Genomic DNA, 17,958 nt, shown 5'->3' with positions numbered 1-17,958 from the left:
AAATTTAGACAGACAGTCGGCTAATGTAGACCAGCCAGTTGGTAAATTTCAAAAATCGAGGACTTTTTTTTTTGTTTGTTTGTTTCAAATCGGCAAAAATGTAATAGCGTTCCCCACCACCACCACGTGACACATACTTGCTCTGGCCCTGACTTCAGTCATTTACTTTTTAACGCCTGTGGAATATATTTACGTTGCATACAACTATTTTAGCTTGTCGCATTTAATCGTAGACATTCCTTACTTTAAATGTGTTAAGAAATGTCACAGGTTAGGTAAGAAGCAAGTTTTTTCAGCGTACAGTATTTTATTCTATGGTTTGAAAAGCTAAAGTAAGTTTATTTCAAAAATTAAAATCTATTTAATAAACAGTGATAATTTCTAATTTTAATTTACTTTTATTTTAAAAAATGAGCAATTCAAGTAACTAAAAGTTTTTTAGTTTTAAAACAAGTTTTTTTTTGTATTGTTATGATGTAAAGGCAACCAAGCGTAAATTAGACAACGAGCTCTACAGTAAACATAAACTTGTTCGTTAGCCAAACGCATTTCGTTTTGATTACAAACAAACAAATGCTATAATTTTTTCATTTTTAAATATCTCAAAAATTGCCAAAAAATGGCAAAATCTTTGCGGTGCTGGACTTTAGTGACTCTTTTTATATTCTATAAGTTTAATTTTCTTGATTGTAAAAACATCAATAGTTTTGGAAAGTATTCTAAAGTATGCAATTCCAAAGAATGCCAAAAAATCGCGGAAACTATAAAGCAAGGTTTAAATACGTCCGAGGAGCCATGTAATGACTTTTACGAGTTTGCTTGTGGTGGATGGAAAAAACAACACAAACTTTCCCATGAAGTTGAAATTAATACTTTTTCTATTTTAAAGAACAAAATTGAAAAAGAAATACATAAATTGCTTGAAGAAGAGCCACAAGCTAATTGGAATGAAGCAATGGTTAAAGCTCACTCGTATTACAAATCATGTATGGACACTGCTACAATAGAAGTGTTAGGACCCAAGCCAGCATTAGAGTTTATATCTCAAATCGGTGGGTGGTCTCTTTGCAACAACAAAGAATGGGAACAAAACTCTAAACAATACAATATTTACGAGGTTTTATCAAAGTTGCAAAGAAGTTTTTTTCCAGCTCCTCCTTTCTTCACAGTTGAAATTGTCAATGATCAGATGAATTTAGAAAAAAACCAAATTCGAGTAAGTAGAAAATTTATTTAGAATATTAGTATATAATATTTTTCTAGAGCTAAATCTAATACCAAGCAAACTTTCAAAAGTGGCAAGTTGATGATGAGCCATTGTATTAAATTTTGGAAAGTTATCAGCTTATACTTATAGCGGATGCCTCTAATGGCCTTCTGTGTACCCGATGAGCAAAATTCCATTTGAAAAATCAAAATTCCTTAAAAGTCCACTGCAATTCCACTACAAAATTCTTTGCTGGGTTATTAAACGCTCTAATATTTTAGTAATAATTATGCTAAACATGTTAACTACGATAAATACGTTAATATATTAACATAATAGCATATAATGCATAATAGCATATATGCTACTGAGGATACTTAAAAAGTGAATATGCTGAAACCAGGAACCTGAATAAGTGCGAATTTCAAAAGTGCGAAGTAGTTGCTAAAACTGACGTAAGTACAAATTGGCATAACTGAATTTGTTGTTATGAAACTCACACTTAATCATTCGCCCCACTTAAATGTGCCTATAAAATAGTAACGGATAATACAATAAAATTGTTGCAACAAGTTATTTATAAAATGAACTTTTTTAAATGAAAAACCTGTTTATATAGAAAATACATAATCAATGTTTTGATTTCAAAATTTTAGGTAAAACTATGTATCGTATTCCATTTTTTTGCTACAATTTGTGTGTGTTTGTGTGTGTATGCTTATTAACAACAGTTATTAACAGCTTCCAGAAGTTAATACGGTCTTCTTATAGAGCACCGCGTAAGAGCATTTAACTAGAAAGTTCAGGCCTCCTTCCTTAACAATATCGTTTATAGGGCTAGAGTTGACGTTGAACCCCGGACCTCTGGATTCTGAGCCAGAACTCTGATCACTGCGCCACGGTTGCACTGCATTTTAGCAAATTTTTTACTTGAGTTGGATTACTAGGTTATACTTTTATTAGTATTGTGGTCAAGCGTTAACTTTTGTTTTAAAAATTATTACTTTTACTGCAGTATTGCTCCTAAGTCTCTGATAAATCAAACTCAAAACCACAGTTCGATAAAACCATTTCCGTGACATCCCTCCAAACAAAAATGAAGATACCCAACAAACATAGTTTTGTGAATTTGCAGATGACCTATATAGGCATTTTTGACAAATTCATTGGGTTTTCGCTCATCGGTTACTTAGAGACCATTAGTGGCAACCGCTATAAATGGCAAGCTGATAACTATTTGGCATGGTAATAGTGGCTAACCAATGACTAGCCACTTTTGGTGACTGCCACTAGTGGTCCACTAAGTAACCGGCAAAACAAAACTACAGCGGTCCACTCAAATTGCATATATAGGAGCATTGAAATTCCGAAGCAGCATGCTTGCTGTATAAAATCAGATGCAATATACCTTTATTTATCACTTATAAAAATGTTTGCAAAAAAATCAAGAATAGTTTCCTAATAATAAATAATATATACCTCCTAATAAATAAATAACAACAACATTTTCCATCAAAAACTTTCTCAAACAACAATTTTTTAAGTTTCGTTAAACATCTCTTTGCATTTAAAAGCTATGCAGAGGAGACCGATGCCAGTTTGCATGTTTTTACTCTTTGAACTCTGTAGCCAAAACGGGATTTTTTTTTTTAAATATTAAAGGGTATTCTTAAAGAGTATGAATTTAGATTTAGAGAGCGGTCGCGACTCAGTGGTTAAAGCGCTCGGATTTGGAGCAAAAGGTTGAGGGTTCGAAGCGAGCTCTGAGCATATTTCGTGCCATTGGTAAGAAAGGGTACGTAAACTTCCTAGTTTAATACTCTTCCGCAATGCTCTGTGACAAAACTGTTTGGTCTTCTTAGGGCACCAATAACAAAAATTAAAAAAAAAAAAAGAAGATTTTTAACTTTCGTTCATTATAAAAAGGTTTTCTCAATATTATTTAAAATTTGAAAAAAAAAATTTTTTTCCATAGCAAATACTATGAGCCAACTAGCCTAGTAACAGTTTTTACAACAAAGCTCAAAAGCTTATTCTCTATAAAAAGTCTATAGATCTTGAAAAACCGCAACTATTGAAAAATAAACTGATTGGAAATAGTAAACTAAATTTGACTGGAAAATTTACAACTTTTTTTTTCAAACTACGAACTTTTTTTTTGTAAAGTAAAATCGAAGCGATGTTGCAAAAGCTACGTTTTTGTCTAAAAAAGTCCAAATGTCACTTCGTGGAAATAGGTTGTTTCTCAAATTTTTTTTGTTTTTTTTGTTTTTTTTGTTTTATTTATTTCGCCGTTTAATAACTTTTACAATTTAAAAGTTTATAAATAAAAACACAGGCGGGGCAAGTAAGAAACATTACTTTGTCTTATCACTGAGCCCCAATCGTACGCATTTACAACAACCGCGTATTATATTTATACTTCACAAATTATTTATTGAAAATTATAAATGTAAAAATAAATGACAATTAGTTTAAGAAACACTCAAGAACAATATTAATGTTAAGAGTAATAATTACGTAAACAAGGAAAATTGAAAGAAAAGAAAAAAAGAAAAAGAAAAAAATAAAGAACACGTATTTACAAGATCCGTACTATATACATATACTGTACAACTTATTTAATGAAAACATAAAATAAAATATATAACAGTTTGTAATAAAGTAATATTTAAATAAAGAACGAAAAATTAAAAATAAAAGAGTACGTAATTTACAAAAACCGTAATATTTATGAATATTTTAAAACCAATTTGTATAAAAGTAAAATAAATAACAATTCATTGATAGTTAAAAAAAAGTACTCAAAATTCAGATTTTGACAATAATTTTCAAGATTAGAGGAAACACTATAATTAAATTGATGAAGAAAAGTTGATACATTCTGAGACATATTTTATATAATTGAACTTTAGTTTAAAAGAAGCATTTAAAATCGGATTAAAATCCATAAGAAATAACTTAAACTGTTGTACACTAACTTCTTTCGTATTTGCAATATTAGGAAACTTTTTCCACAAATAAAGTCAACGATATTGAATTGAATATGTAATTTGTTTTGAATTATATTTAGGGACAATGTAGTTATTAACTGAAAATTTTATCGGGTATTTATGCACTACTTTTTCAAAATAGGACTGAAATATTTTAGGAGATAGTCCCATCTTTATTTTATAAATGAACATTAAAACTTGGTGTAAGTTGATTTTATAAACGTTTAATGCGCCAAGTATACGCAGAAGAGGCTCGCATGGTACAATTTTATCAGCTCCAAGAAATATTCTGCAGGCATGTTTTTGTTTACTGTACAATTTTTTAATTTTGAATGACTTGTACTTGCCCATGCAATATTACAATAAATCAAATAACAATGAATGAAAGAAAATTGTAAACTTTTTAAATATTTTTTAAAGGTATTTAGAAATGGTTTAGCCCTATATATCCAGGCAATATTTTTTGATTTTTTTTTCTCAATGCTTTTTATATGATCACTTTAACGTAAATTTTCATCTAGTATTACTCCCAAAAAGTTTACTGAAGTTTCTCTTTTAATGTTAGCGTTATTAATTCTTAGATTTAGCAGTGTAATGGAAATATTTTCTAATTTATTTACGTTATGGAATAAAATAAATTTGGTTTTATCCACATTTAGAGACAGTTTATTACTTATAAACCACTCATTAACCTTACCCAACTGTTTGTTAGCTGTTTCAAAAAGTGTTTTAATATCTCTGTGGGAATAAAAAAGATTAGAGTCATCTGCAAAAGGAATACAGTTTAAGAAGTCTCTTGCTAAATTTAAATCATTTATATATATATTAGGAATAATAAGGGTCCTAAAATAGAGCCCTGAGAGACACAACAAGCTACAGTATAAGGAATTGTTTGTTTTTGATTATATTGCATAAACTATTTTCTATTGGTCAAATAACTTTTCAACCAAAGTAAGTTATTATCTTTTACTCCATGATATTCAAGTTTCTTTATTAGTAGATTATGGTTTACAGTACAGTAAGGTTAAATTGGTCAAAACCTGTGACCAATTTAACCTTAGATCAATGAAAAGTCCTAATGTAAAGTAGTTAGTTCATAATGCTGCATGTTCAATGAAACACTTTTTTTGAAACCTAACTGTTTTAAATACAACATATCGTTTTCTGATAAATGATTAAATATATAGCCTGTTCTACATTATTCTTTCAAACCATTTTGAAAAACACGGTAATATAGATATAGGTCAATTGGCAGTGGCGGATCCAGCATTTTTTGGTCTTTGAGATAGCTAACTTCCAGACATAGAGCAAACTCCAAACATTTATATGTTTATACTTATGTCAAATAAGAATGCTTTGCAAAAAATTGCGATGATTGGAGCTTGGGAACAAAAAAGCCCCAAAAATTTAGCCCCCCTTGCCCCAAACGTGAGAGCAACAAGTTGATGAAATATTTTTTGTATTATTTTCAACTAGACTTATATTCATCGATAAATTTTAAGTTTTATAGCATTATTCTCAGAGTTCAAAAATTATGACAATATAAAATTTGCAACCCCCTCAAATTGAGGGGGGTTTACACATTACATGATCATAATTTTTGAACGCTAAAATATTTTACTATGAAATTTAAAATTTATCGATGAATATAAGTCTTGTTAAAAATAATAAAAAAAATATTTCATCAACTTGTTGCTCTCACGTTTGGGGCAAGGGGGGCTAAATTTTTGGGGCTTTTTTGTTCCTAAGCTCCAATCATCGCAATTTTTTGCAAAGCATCCTTATTTGACATAAGTATAAACATATAAATGTTTGGAGTTTGCTCCATGTCTGGAAGTTAGCTACTGTCTATAGGTAATATAGATATAGACACGGTATATAGGTAATATAGATATAGTCTATATATATAGTAATATAGATACGGTCTATAGGTAATATAGGTATAGACACGGTAATATAGATATAGGTCTAAGAAATAATGGAGTCATCGCTGGTCTTGAAAATCGGTGTGATTCGTGCAATTTTTTATTTTTCCAGGACAATACCTGTTTAAAAGAAAGATTAAAGGTGTGAAACAAAAGAGGTTCGATTATATCATAAACAGATTTTACAACATAAACATTAATTTTATCAAATTTAGCATTTATGTTAGTTTTAAGATTATGAAGGGCGGTTCGCAATTCAATTACTTTAAGATCAGATTCATCCGTAACTTTATTTTAATTTTTTAAATAAACTCAAATAAAGTTGAATTCAAAGGAATTTTTGATGCTAAATTTGGACCAGTATTAATAAAAAAACTGTTTATTTTTTCAGCAATGATTGATTCAGCATAAATATATTTTTCATCAATTGTTATTTTTTTTGGCAGAGTGTTTCTCGAATAATTATTCTTACCAATTACTTCTTTAATTACATTCCAAGTTTTTTTGGTGTTTCTGCTTACTTTGTCTAATAGCTTTGCATAATAAAGCTTTTTAGAGTTTCTTTTTGCTTTTTCAAATATATCTTTATAGTTTTTATAAGTCATTTCTTTTTTATAAGTTTTTCTTTTAAGTATTTATCATTTAACTTTTGTTTTCTTTTTGAGGACTTTAATAAATAATTAGACATCCATGGAGTAATAACTGTTTTTGTGTTCACAATCATTTTTTTTCAGGAAACGTTGTTTCATATTGCTTGCAGAATTGACTTAGAAATAGATCATATGAGTTGTTAGCATCGTTTGATTACAATATCAGATTCCAATCAATTTTGTTTCTTAAAAGGTTTTGAAACTGTTTTACGGAGTTTTTATTGATCTGTCGCCTAAATACGGTAGTTTTAGAAGGAATGTTGTTACTTATTATGTTATTAGTAACTAAGAATGTTAGGAAATGATCTGATAAGTCAGTTTTGATTATACCTGTGTTTAGACGGTTATGATGAAAGTTATTTGTTATTATATTATCAAGAAGTGTAGAAGAGTTGTTAATCACGAGTGTAGGCTTGTTTATTATTGGAATTAAATTATCTTGAAGAAGAGTGTTTAGAAAATTTTTCAATTATTATTTGAAGCATGTTTTTTTAGGTCAATGCTTTTATCCCTAACCAAAAAGACATGACCTCGCGTTTTTTTGATAGCTGTTATAAATGATTTAAGATGAGTTTTATATTTTTTTAAATTACCTGATGGTGGTCAAGAGTAAAATGGGGTCAAATGGACTTAAATTATTTATTTTTTAGGGAAAAAAAAAATATATATATTTTTTTTAAAGTTGTAGAAAATATTGAGCTGTATTTAAATATATAAAAATAAATATTTAAGTTTTTTATGAAACTTTATTTAATTAAAAAAAATCTATTACATTCTACACGGACATTCGGGGAGAACGAAATACGCAAATATATGTGTAATTAAAACAACACTTTGATAAAATAACAAAAAGCAATCAATAGTAACAATTAAAAAATCAATCAAATAAAATGAACTTTTTTATTCTTGTGGTATGTTGAGTCGTTTAGAGGTACTAGAGGTTGAGTTTTCAGTTGTGAGGCACTTTTTGGTGCAATAAAACTTAGCGCCTTTTTCGTATTGCTTTGGTATGCATTTTTGACATAGCCAAACTTTGCAATTTGAATTTTCACTCTAATACCATTCCATATTTTGACTTGCTGAAGCTTCGTCTAAAACTTTTTGGCACTTTTTACACTTAAATTGGTTTACAGCTAATATTTTCGTTGGACTTGTTGCTTGGTTTATTTGCTGTTTGCCATTAGAGCTAAGCTTACGTTGTTTTTTAGCTTGCTTGGGTGCTTTTTTGCTCTCAGCATCTTTTAACCTTTCAAGTATTTCAGATTTGTTGAGACACTCTTCTTCGAATCTTGACACATCTATATTTTTTTTGTGTGTGTCAACATGTTAGATACAAAACATTCGTTGTAAAGCTGCTACAAGTAATTCGGCTGATTGCAGTTGTTTATCAACCACTCTTTGAAATTCCTTTTGAATAGCCGGAGTACATCATTGAATAGCCGTACTACATCATTGAAGGTTGTTTGCAGACAGGGTGACTTTTGAAGTGACTTTGGAGCTGATACTATGTGACATATGCTGATTCTAGATGTTGGTGTAGATTCAGAATGCAGTGGCTGAGGTAATGTAGTTCCTGGTGCTAGTATTGGCGATGGTACTATCATAGATTCTGGTTGTTGAGATGATGAAGGCTCAGGTTCAGATGACAGTCTTTCAAACGTATTAAAAATTTGCAACTTTGACTGATCAATTTTATTGATGTCGAGTGGAAACCAGGAGTATTCTGAAACCCATTGGCTATTTGAGTACGTGTAAAAACTTAACCAGAGTTGAAAAAAATTTTTTGCAGGTGACTAAAACATTTTTTTTGGTAAGTTGTTGAACTTTGTCTCTGCGTAAAACTGTTGAAGTAATTTGGAGCCACTAGGTGTTTATTGCCATATCTTTTGACATTGAAATAAACGCCGACACCTAGTGGCTTCAGAATATGCGACGAGTGAGCTGGTAAGCAAATTAACAAGATATTGTTTTCGATGCAAATAAGTACGACCCGATAAATGACATGTGTGTCAAATGTTCATCTACGACTTAAATATGAATATCTAAAATTAGATAAGTATTATTAGATTGATATAATCTTTTGTGAATGTAAAATTAGATAAATATAATTAGATAACTAAAATTAGATTCAACTAATTACATGGAATTTTCTTATTGGCGGCAACATACACGCTAGTAAGTCACTGAACAAATTGCTTATCTTCCATCTATCCTAATGGAGATATAGCGTATATGGCATCACCTGGACCACTTAAACACCTATCTCTGTGCAGATATTTTTTTGATAAACTAGATAAATATAATTAGATTGAACTAATTACCTGGAATTTTATTATTGGCGGGAACATACACGTCACTGCACAAATTGTTGCCAACCAATTTTAATGGTCGTTTTGCACCACGCCGACAAACTATATATTGCTTACCTAGATCACCAGAGAAGCCAAATTCATCAAACTTCCACAAATGGCATGGAGTGTTTTCGTTGATATCTGCTACGTTGAATTCTCTTTGCAGTGTGTTGAAATACTCTACTATTTCTTGCGTTCAAGAAGCGACTCTGAGTAATGAAATATTGCCTATGGCTCTGATGCTGATATAAAGGTTATATCAATCTCTTCCTGGTGCACCATTAGGAAACAAATGAAATTGACCTTGGTGTTGCAAATAGTCGGTAAATAGTGTGATGACGTTATTGTAAGTTCTACCAAAGCCCCAATCGGATAATTTGATGAAATCTGATTCAAGTTGTTTTGACAATCTTGAACTTGAACCACTGCTAATTGTTTCACTTAACCGGTAAACACGCCTGCGAAGAGTTACTATGCTGAATGGTTTGGCAGATTTGTTAAGTGAAAATTCACCGCTTTGTACTTAAACAACCGCAAGCGCAACTTGCTCTTTGGTGTATAATTTTTTTTTTTTCTTTGCATGCAAGTTGTTTCGAGGCAAATTTTATATTAAAATAGATTTAACAACAATCCGTTTGAAGTTTATGCACAAAATTTATAGAGATAGCTTGGTCACTTGAAACTTAGTTAATTAATAAAAACCACATTCAACAAGAGAGTAACTAGCGTATTTTAGTCATTGATTCGAATCATTAAATAAAAGCAGTCAGTAAAAATAATTCATTTAAATTCAGAAAAATTTCATTGAAAAATTTTTTCAATACAAAAAATTTATAGTTGGAGATTTATTGGTCACTTGAGATTTAATTAAAAAGTGAGCTATTGTTTAACTTATTACTAGCGTATTTCATTCCAACCACACAATTCTCCTCTTCCGTTTTTTACTCATTACTTTTTTTCCTAAAAAGCAAATTTAATTTTGAAAAAAGGTTCTTGATCAGCGTAAAAAGCTATACCAGAAAATTTTTTAAAAATATCAAATTTAACTTCCAAGAAGCTAAGTTCATTTTTAAAAATAATATAAAAAAATCTTATCAGGCATACGAAAACTTAAAAATTTATAACAAATTTTTTTCGTCAAAAATAAAATTTGATATCATCTTACTCAAAAAAGTACAACGTGATTTAAAAATATTTGCGAAAAGATTATTCAATAATTAATTAAGAGCAAAAAAATAAACATTGTCATAACTATTTCATTCCACCAACTATTTCATTTTACCCTGTTTTACTCTATATGTTACGTTTATAATTATGTTTTCTATGTCTTTATTTATTAATTCAATGTATAATGACTCACAATCTATTTCATTTACACAGATCGTTACGTAAACTATAATTAATTGAGTTGTGGATAAAAATACTTACGCTCCCACCAGTACCAAAATTACGTGGTTGGTGTACTGATTTGTAATTAGTCTAAATTGTGCATTTGTTTCACCACACTTACACCAAGTTTCCGTAAGACAACTATTTTTCAATTCATATTTTAATTCGTCCAACAAAAACTTAAAGTTTTCAAAATTTTTTCTTAAACTTCGAATATTATTGTTTAAAATTGAAAAAAAAGTTTCTTTTCTTTGTAGATATTGGAAAAATTAAAAACTGTATAGTATTGACTTTAAAACTGTATAGTATTGACAAATATTTGTTGATTAAAATTATCAAAGTCATTCTTGTCCCTGAGAATAATATTTTGATCAAAATATTTAATTATTAGGTTTTCCTCCTTTTTTTTTTTGTTTAATTATTGTTGTTTTTTTAAAATAAAATAATAATAATAATAGAAAATAAAAAAGACATTTGCATAATCACAAAATTGCAAATAAAACAATAAAAAATTTTTTTATTATTTTTAAAAATGAACTTTGCATTCTTGGCACGGTTTCTTTGATACCCAATAGCTTATTGTACGATATATATGCAAATTTTCCCAGCCGACTTTCAGTTTTCATTCTTCCTCTCAAGTCTTTTCTTATTACGTTAGTTTCATAGCAAAAATCTTCATTAATGAAAATAATTTCGCCCTTTAATTTAAAAGATTTTTTTAAAACTTTATCTTTGTAGTCTAAAAGTTTTATCATGATTGTACGTGGCTTTTTTGCATCTTTGCGTCCGCAGCGATGCGCTCGTTCATTTTTAACATTTTTAACCCTTAAAGACTGTTTAAACAGTTTCGTAACCTTTGCTTCACTTTCCGTCCATGTTTCGTTATCGTTTTGCTTCAGTCCATCGATTCTGAGATTATTTCTTCGTGACCAATCTTCAATTTCTCTCTTTTTTTTTTTTAAGGTTTGTAAGCTTATTATTTTTATGTGCTACATTTTTAGAAACTTTTTCTTTCTCAATAGATTCAATATTGTTTTTAATCTTCTTTTCAATGAGTTCTTCGTGAAAATTTAAGCTTTCTTTTATATTAAATATATCATTTTCGAGTCTTTTTATTTTTTCCATACCGTCGATAATGTCTATTTCTGAATTTTTGTTGTCTGTCACTGTCTTTCTACTATTTTCCACAGGAATTTGTCCTGTATAGCAGCATACAGGACAAATTCGAGGGGAAAATAGTAGAAAAAAAAAAGTAAAAGATTTAAGATCTGGTCAATCTTATAAAAATAATATCTACGGAATCTCATGCATGGAAAACTTCAAAGGAAAGCAAAATAAAATTCAATATTTCAACTTTTGTGGAGTTACATTACTCTAATAAACATGTAGGCCTAGCTGAAGTAAAAAACATTATTGGTGGGCTGAATGAACAAAACTTTGACTTAAAAAAACCGGGAATTGGGTTGCCAGAACTTCCAAAAATCAGTCCCTACCCGCAAATTTTTTTTCCTATCAGATTCAACAAAATCAATAACCTAAAGAAAGTCAAAGTTTATATACCTACAGACATTGTTGGTGAATTTTATTCAAAAATTTGTGACCGGCCATAAATTTGTGACCGGCTACTATCAATATGGATGACATCGAACAGTTTTAAGAAACAATGTTTGGAAAATATGTTTATATTATTTGAAAAATAAAAATACAGATTTTTATTAATAATTTGAATTGTTTTACCTTTTGGTTTGTACCTGATAACATATCGTTTAGTCAGTCATTTGAGAAAAATCTCCAAAAGCGTTTAGAATTTTTTTAAGTCAAAATAAAAATAACAAAATTTTATTTTCGTAGAATTAACGTACCAACTACTGCAGAAACATATAAACAAATTCAAAAATATGGACCAACTGGTTTTTTTCAAATTCACACAGAGAATAAAACACGTTTTATTCTAAACGCGTTTTATGTTTATCATGTTATAAACTGTAAAAAAACAGTAATAAAACAATATAGCAAGATTGTTTCAAATTAATATAAGTATTTTATATTAATAAAACAACCTCGCATTATTCTTTTATACAGTTGTTTTATTTGCTATCCAAATAAAACACGTATCGTCAGAATGAGTGGGGTAACAATATAACAAATAAGTAATAAATTTTAAGATACCAATATTTTGAGTTTGCACTATGCATCAAAATTAAATTTTATTATAAATTATATATCTGCCCTCTAGTTAAATGATAATAAATTACGAATTGCAAAAATCAAGTCATATCATCTACAAAATGTATAAATTTATGAGCTTTTTTGAATATTTAATGTAATAACTTATTTTGTTTTTAGATAGATAAATCTGGATTGGGTCTATTCAGAAAGGAGCTATACTTCAATCACAGTGAGGTAAATTAGCTAATATAATATAATAACGATAATAAAACACAGATGAAGTTTAAAAATAAAAAAATAACTTTATATTGAAATCCTGTTGGTAAGAACTTTGCCGAACAGTGCAATATGTCATAATTTCATACAAATGGGTGGTCAAAAATAGTTTTAAAGAAAATAATAACTTTTACTTTATTTTTTAATCTTTTTTTCATTAAAACAAACAATTTATTAACTTACTTACTTCAAACACCTTGACGGTGCTATGTTTGACCCAATTTTAAGAGTTTTTGTATAAAAGTACCAACTTCTGATTTACTATATTTTTATTTTAGTAGTACTTAATAAAGGAAAGTTTTTTAGGCTTTCTTGGGCCCTAATGACTGGTTTTTTTTAGGGGAAGACTCCAAACTACTAGCCACATCACTGATTACATTATTTTTTTAACCAAAAATAAACCATTACCCTCACAGACCTAATTAGGAAATTGTGTAACATAAATACTTAAGAGAACACTCGTATTTATATAAAAAGTTACAAGCTTGTTTTAATTCTTAAAAAGGTAAAAAAATATTTAAAAATATCTTTTGAAATTGCATTAGAAACGCAAAGGAAAATTTACTTGTTAGAAGTTCTGTTTAAGTAATAATTTTTCAAAATTTTTACTTTGAATATTTTACATTTATTTCACACTTCAATGTTTTCATCTTCCAAATAATCTTCGTTAGTAGCTTCAAAATAGTTCATTATTTCATCTTCTAAATTAATAATTTCTCTTGGTTCCGATGATTCTAACTCTGTTGATTCTAGTTCTCACAGTTTTATTGATTTCTTATTGCCCACTTCTAAAATTAAAAAACTCTTTACTTCTTCTAAAACCACAACATTCTTCATCCTTCTAGATTCCAATGAGATAGAACTAATAAGAGGATCTGAGGATCTAATTGCATGTAAATCCACTTAGAAATTCCTTTTAAAACGTCATTGCAGTTGGTGTTGCTACGCAAGTACAACAGCATTGCGTTAACGACGCGTTTGTTATAATTGCTAAAACGTTTCCTTAAATCATACCCAAAAAAACTGAAATCAATAATAACAAACTTTCCCTTAACCAATTCAATATTCACTGGATGCAAATCCATAATTTCATTTTCTATTTTATATAAAAATTTCTCGCATAGTCGCAAAAAGTCACAGGTAATTTTTTATTTTCTTAAAAATATACTCTATTCCATGTTATTTAATAATAATTTTAAGTCGTTACTTTTGACTTGGTCGTCATCCTTCTCACGGCACTCGCGGTCTTTCTTTGCAATGTGGGAAGCATACATTTATCATCCGAATTCCCAATCGTATGTTCACAGCGTAAATGTATCTTATAAATTAATTTGGAAAAAGAAGATCTTCAAATTTTTATGAGTCGGTGCTTTATATATATATATATATATATATATATATATATATATATATATATATATATATATATATATATATATATATATATATATATATATATATATATATATATATATATATATATATATATATATATATATATATATATATATATATATATATATATATATATAGCGGGGTGCAGAATTATAACCTCACCTGTATAAAAAACTTTAAAACTATCTTTTAAAGTTTGTTTAATCAAATTCTATTTGTAAATCATTTTATGAAATAAACAAATTAATTTACATAAATCTATTTGTACTTAAATTAACTCAAATTGTAAAACCGTTTAAAACCGTGATACACAATTATAAACTCGTTATCAAAATTGCATCAAAAGCCATCAAAAAATAGTAGTAAATTCCATTTTCAAATTAAATTTATTACAGTATAAAAAATTATAAAATTCATCTTAACAAATGCCAAAAGAAATTACAATCTTTGATAAAGAAAAAGACAAGATCGAAGCATACAGGTCATTGCGTTTATCAAATAGGGCAATTGCTTGTAGAGCTCACCACGTTTGATAATTAATTTTGTAACGCCAATTTCATTTTACAGCAAGATAATGCTCTAATTCATGGGGCAAAGTCAAATATCTCATGGTTTAGCAGCAAGAAAATTCAATTATAAGAATAGCCAGCGCTCTCACCTGATTTAAATCCCATCGAAAACGTACGGGGCATCTTAGTAAGACGTGTTATGAAAAAGGGAAACAATATTCGAATGTCAATGAACTGAAAAAAGCAATTGTACATGTTTGGAAGAACATATCTCTTGGAGATCTTAGAAAACATTCGTATGCCAAATAGAATATATGAAGTTATTCAGAATGGCGCAAATAAAACAAAGTATTAATAATAAATTCAAATTGCTAAGAAAAACATTATAGAACTTTTTAGAGTAAAATTGAAATAAGGTTATAATTTTGCACCATCATTTTTCTAAAACTTTCAAGTCAATTAACGAAATGTAACCAAACTCTATGACAAATGAAATATTAATCAAGTAGGATATTAAGCAATTCAATAATTTAAAAATAATTATTTGCGGTAGTGGTGTAGTGGTAGCTCGCTTTAAAAGCGAGAGGTTTCGAGTTCGATCCCCACGACGTCCCTGGTAGTACCGCGCTCAACTTGTTTCTCCGCGCAGCGACCTTGTTCGTCAAGGTTAGTGTTTCGGAGTTATAGAGTTGAGAGAGGGTTATAACCACTATTAAGTAGTCTCCTCATCTGCAGTGGCCTTCTCGGCCTTGAGGAGGTGAATAACAAAAAAAAAAAAAAAAATTTAATTATTTGTGAGGTTTTGAGTTTTTGGTGAGGTTATAAATTTGCACCGCATTGTATATATTAGTATGAAATTTCTTAGAGGTTTCTATAGTTGTCTGTTTCAACAAACATAAAAACTCATAAATAATTACAGAATCCTTTTTTATCGGATTTATTTACGTATATCTATATAACAGAAAATCATAAAATCAAATTAAGAAAATCATCACTATTCTTTTCTCTGCCAAGACAAAGTCACACTTTGACTTAGCAGTATCAATTTGTTGGTGAAGTTATCAGCAGTGATTGTTTCAGAAGTTCTAAATTTAAATACAGTAAGGGAGTAGTATAGCATTTAATGATTACCTATCTGATGGGATGATAAAATTTTAATTGGAAAATTCTTATCATAATTTTTGATTGAATGCGACTAAAACTTTCATTCGTTACTCGTGTATTGTTATACTGTTACTATGCGTTAAATAAATAAAACGTCAAATATCAGAAATAGCTCGCGAACTGTTATTATTAATCAATTAAAGAGAGAGATCTCATTACTCAAGTTTAACAGCAAATGAAAAGTTATCCACATGGTTAATAAATATAAGCAAACTAAAAACTTGTGAAACAAACAACTTTTGATGCAATTTGTTTTGAATCTATTGAAAATACCTTGTTACTTTTAATTGTTATAAATCAAAGACATAGCTTGTATCAAGGTGACTAGGTGACAAAGTAACTTAAAAGGAGGTTCCAGAATAGATATTATCAACTATAGACCAACTTACGTTATAAATTTTGCATGTAAATTAAAGTATGTAAACTTTCAGTTAAATTCGGAAGTTATTTTTCAATTTTTATTAAAAATAACTTTTTTAAATTTTTATAATAGTTATATTTTTTATATAAGAAAAACAATTATCACTGTTCATCACTTATTAAATATTATTTATCGCTTTCAAAAAAATCCTTAAGTTAACAAAAGTGAAATGTTTAACATAATATTCTACGCGATCTTTTTACTTTACAAAATTGACTTTTGAAATTTTTCAATAAACGTCGCTAAAGCATTTTTGTTCGTAGGAGTAGTAAAGATTGCATGACTTAAGTTCTCATTATTCAGCTTTTTTTGATAATACATTATCTTTTTAACGCAAATCGTTGTTTTTTGTAAACGCATATTTTTTGTTTTAATAAATAAAAAATTACTTTGTTTCACTTGTGTTTTGTTATGTTTTGAAATATGGTTAATTACGAGATAAAAAAAATAATTTTGGTTTAATATTAATAATCAAAATTTTCATAAATTAACAAAAATTAAAAAACTTTAAAAAAAAACAACACAAAAAACAACATGGGCCGTTGTTCAACGAACTTTTTTGCGAATCAAAATAAGTGATCAAAAGGAACAATAATTAAGTTTTCATTTAGTTAATTGTTCACTGCCGTTTCTTCTTCTATCTCCAAAAAGTAACATTTGTGATTAACTTTATGTTTCAGTAAACTTTGAAGAAAATTAAACTTAAAAAACGGAAATCATGCCTCCCGTAAGTTTAATCTGGGAGCATTTCTTCAAGAAATTACCAGTAAACTTTAAATCAACTTGTAAGATTTGCGGAGATATATTAGTCACACCTCTACACTCAGTATATACTCTCCACGTTCACATTAAAAGTAAGTACAAAGACATCAACAAACAGTTTGAGGAGAAAAAAAAGTTGCTGCAGAAGAGCTTGCTAGTACAACAAAAAGATCCAAAAAGTGTTGATCTTTCCATTCAACCATCAATTACAAAATTATGCGGACTATGATACACAACAAGTCAGATTTGACTACAACTTGACAGCTATGCTTTGCAGAACCAACACTCCATTCAATATTGCCTACACTACAAGTTTTGTTGATTTCATCAAGTTGATCGACTCTAGGTTTCCTTTAAAGACGCAACTAACTATTTCAGAAAGTATCTGCCAGAATATTATGAATAAATTAAGAAATATGTCCGTGCTGACTTTGCTAAAGATATTCTAACACTAACTGGGGTAGCATTCACTACTGGTATGTGGACAAGCAAAAACAATGATGGTTTCAGTGCATTAACTTGCCATAAAATTTTACAAAAATTTGAACTTAAATCATTCCTTGTTGGAATGGAACCATTCAGAAATGAAAGACACACTTGGAAAGTAATTGCCATTCCGTTAAATGCCCTGATTGACACCCTCAATTTGCTTCCAAAGGAACAAACACACAGGTAATTGCCTAAAACTTCAACTATCACATTTTATTTAACTTCGTATTTACTTTTTCATAAACCTTATGCTTTTGT

At 28.8% G+C, this 17,958-nt stretch overlaps 1 protein-coding gene across 1 annotated transcript in view; it reads left to right on the top strand.

Annotated features, from left to right (window-relative positions):
* Positions 1–544: 544 nt before the first annotated feature.
* LOC100205206 (endothelin-converting enzyme homolog) overlaps positions 545–17,958 on the top strand; it is a 55,705-nt gene continuing 38,291 nt past the window's right edge. Inside the window, exons 1-2 of the mRNA XM_065813028.1 lie at positions 545–1,216; positions 12,862–12,918. Coding sequence (XP_065669100.1) covers positions 620–1,216; positions 12,862–12,918 — 654 coding nt within the window. The 5' untranslated portion in view covers positions 545–619. The remainder of the gene's footprint in view (positions 1,217–12,861; positions 12,919–17,958) is intronic.

The sequence above is a fragment of the Hydra vulgaris genome, chromosome 12, assembly GCF_038396675.1.
Source record: "Hydra vulgaris chromosome 12, alternate assembly HydraT2T_AEP".
Lineage (NCBI taxonomy): Eukaryota > Metazoa > Cnidaria > Hydrozoa > Anthoathecata > Hydridae > Hydra > Hydra vulgaris.
This window is presented reverse-complemented; position numbering and strand designations above follow the sequence as displayed.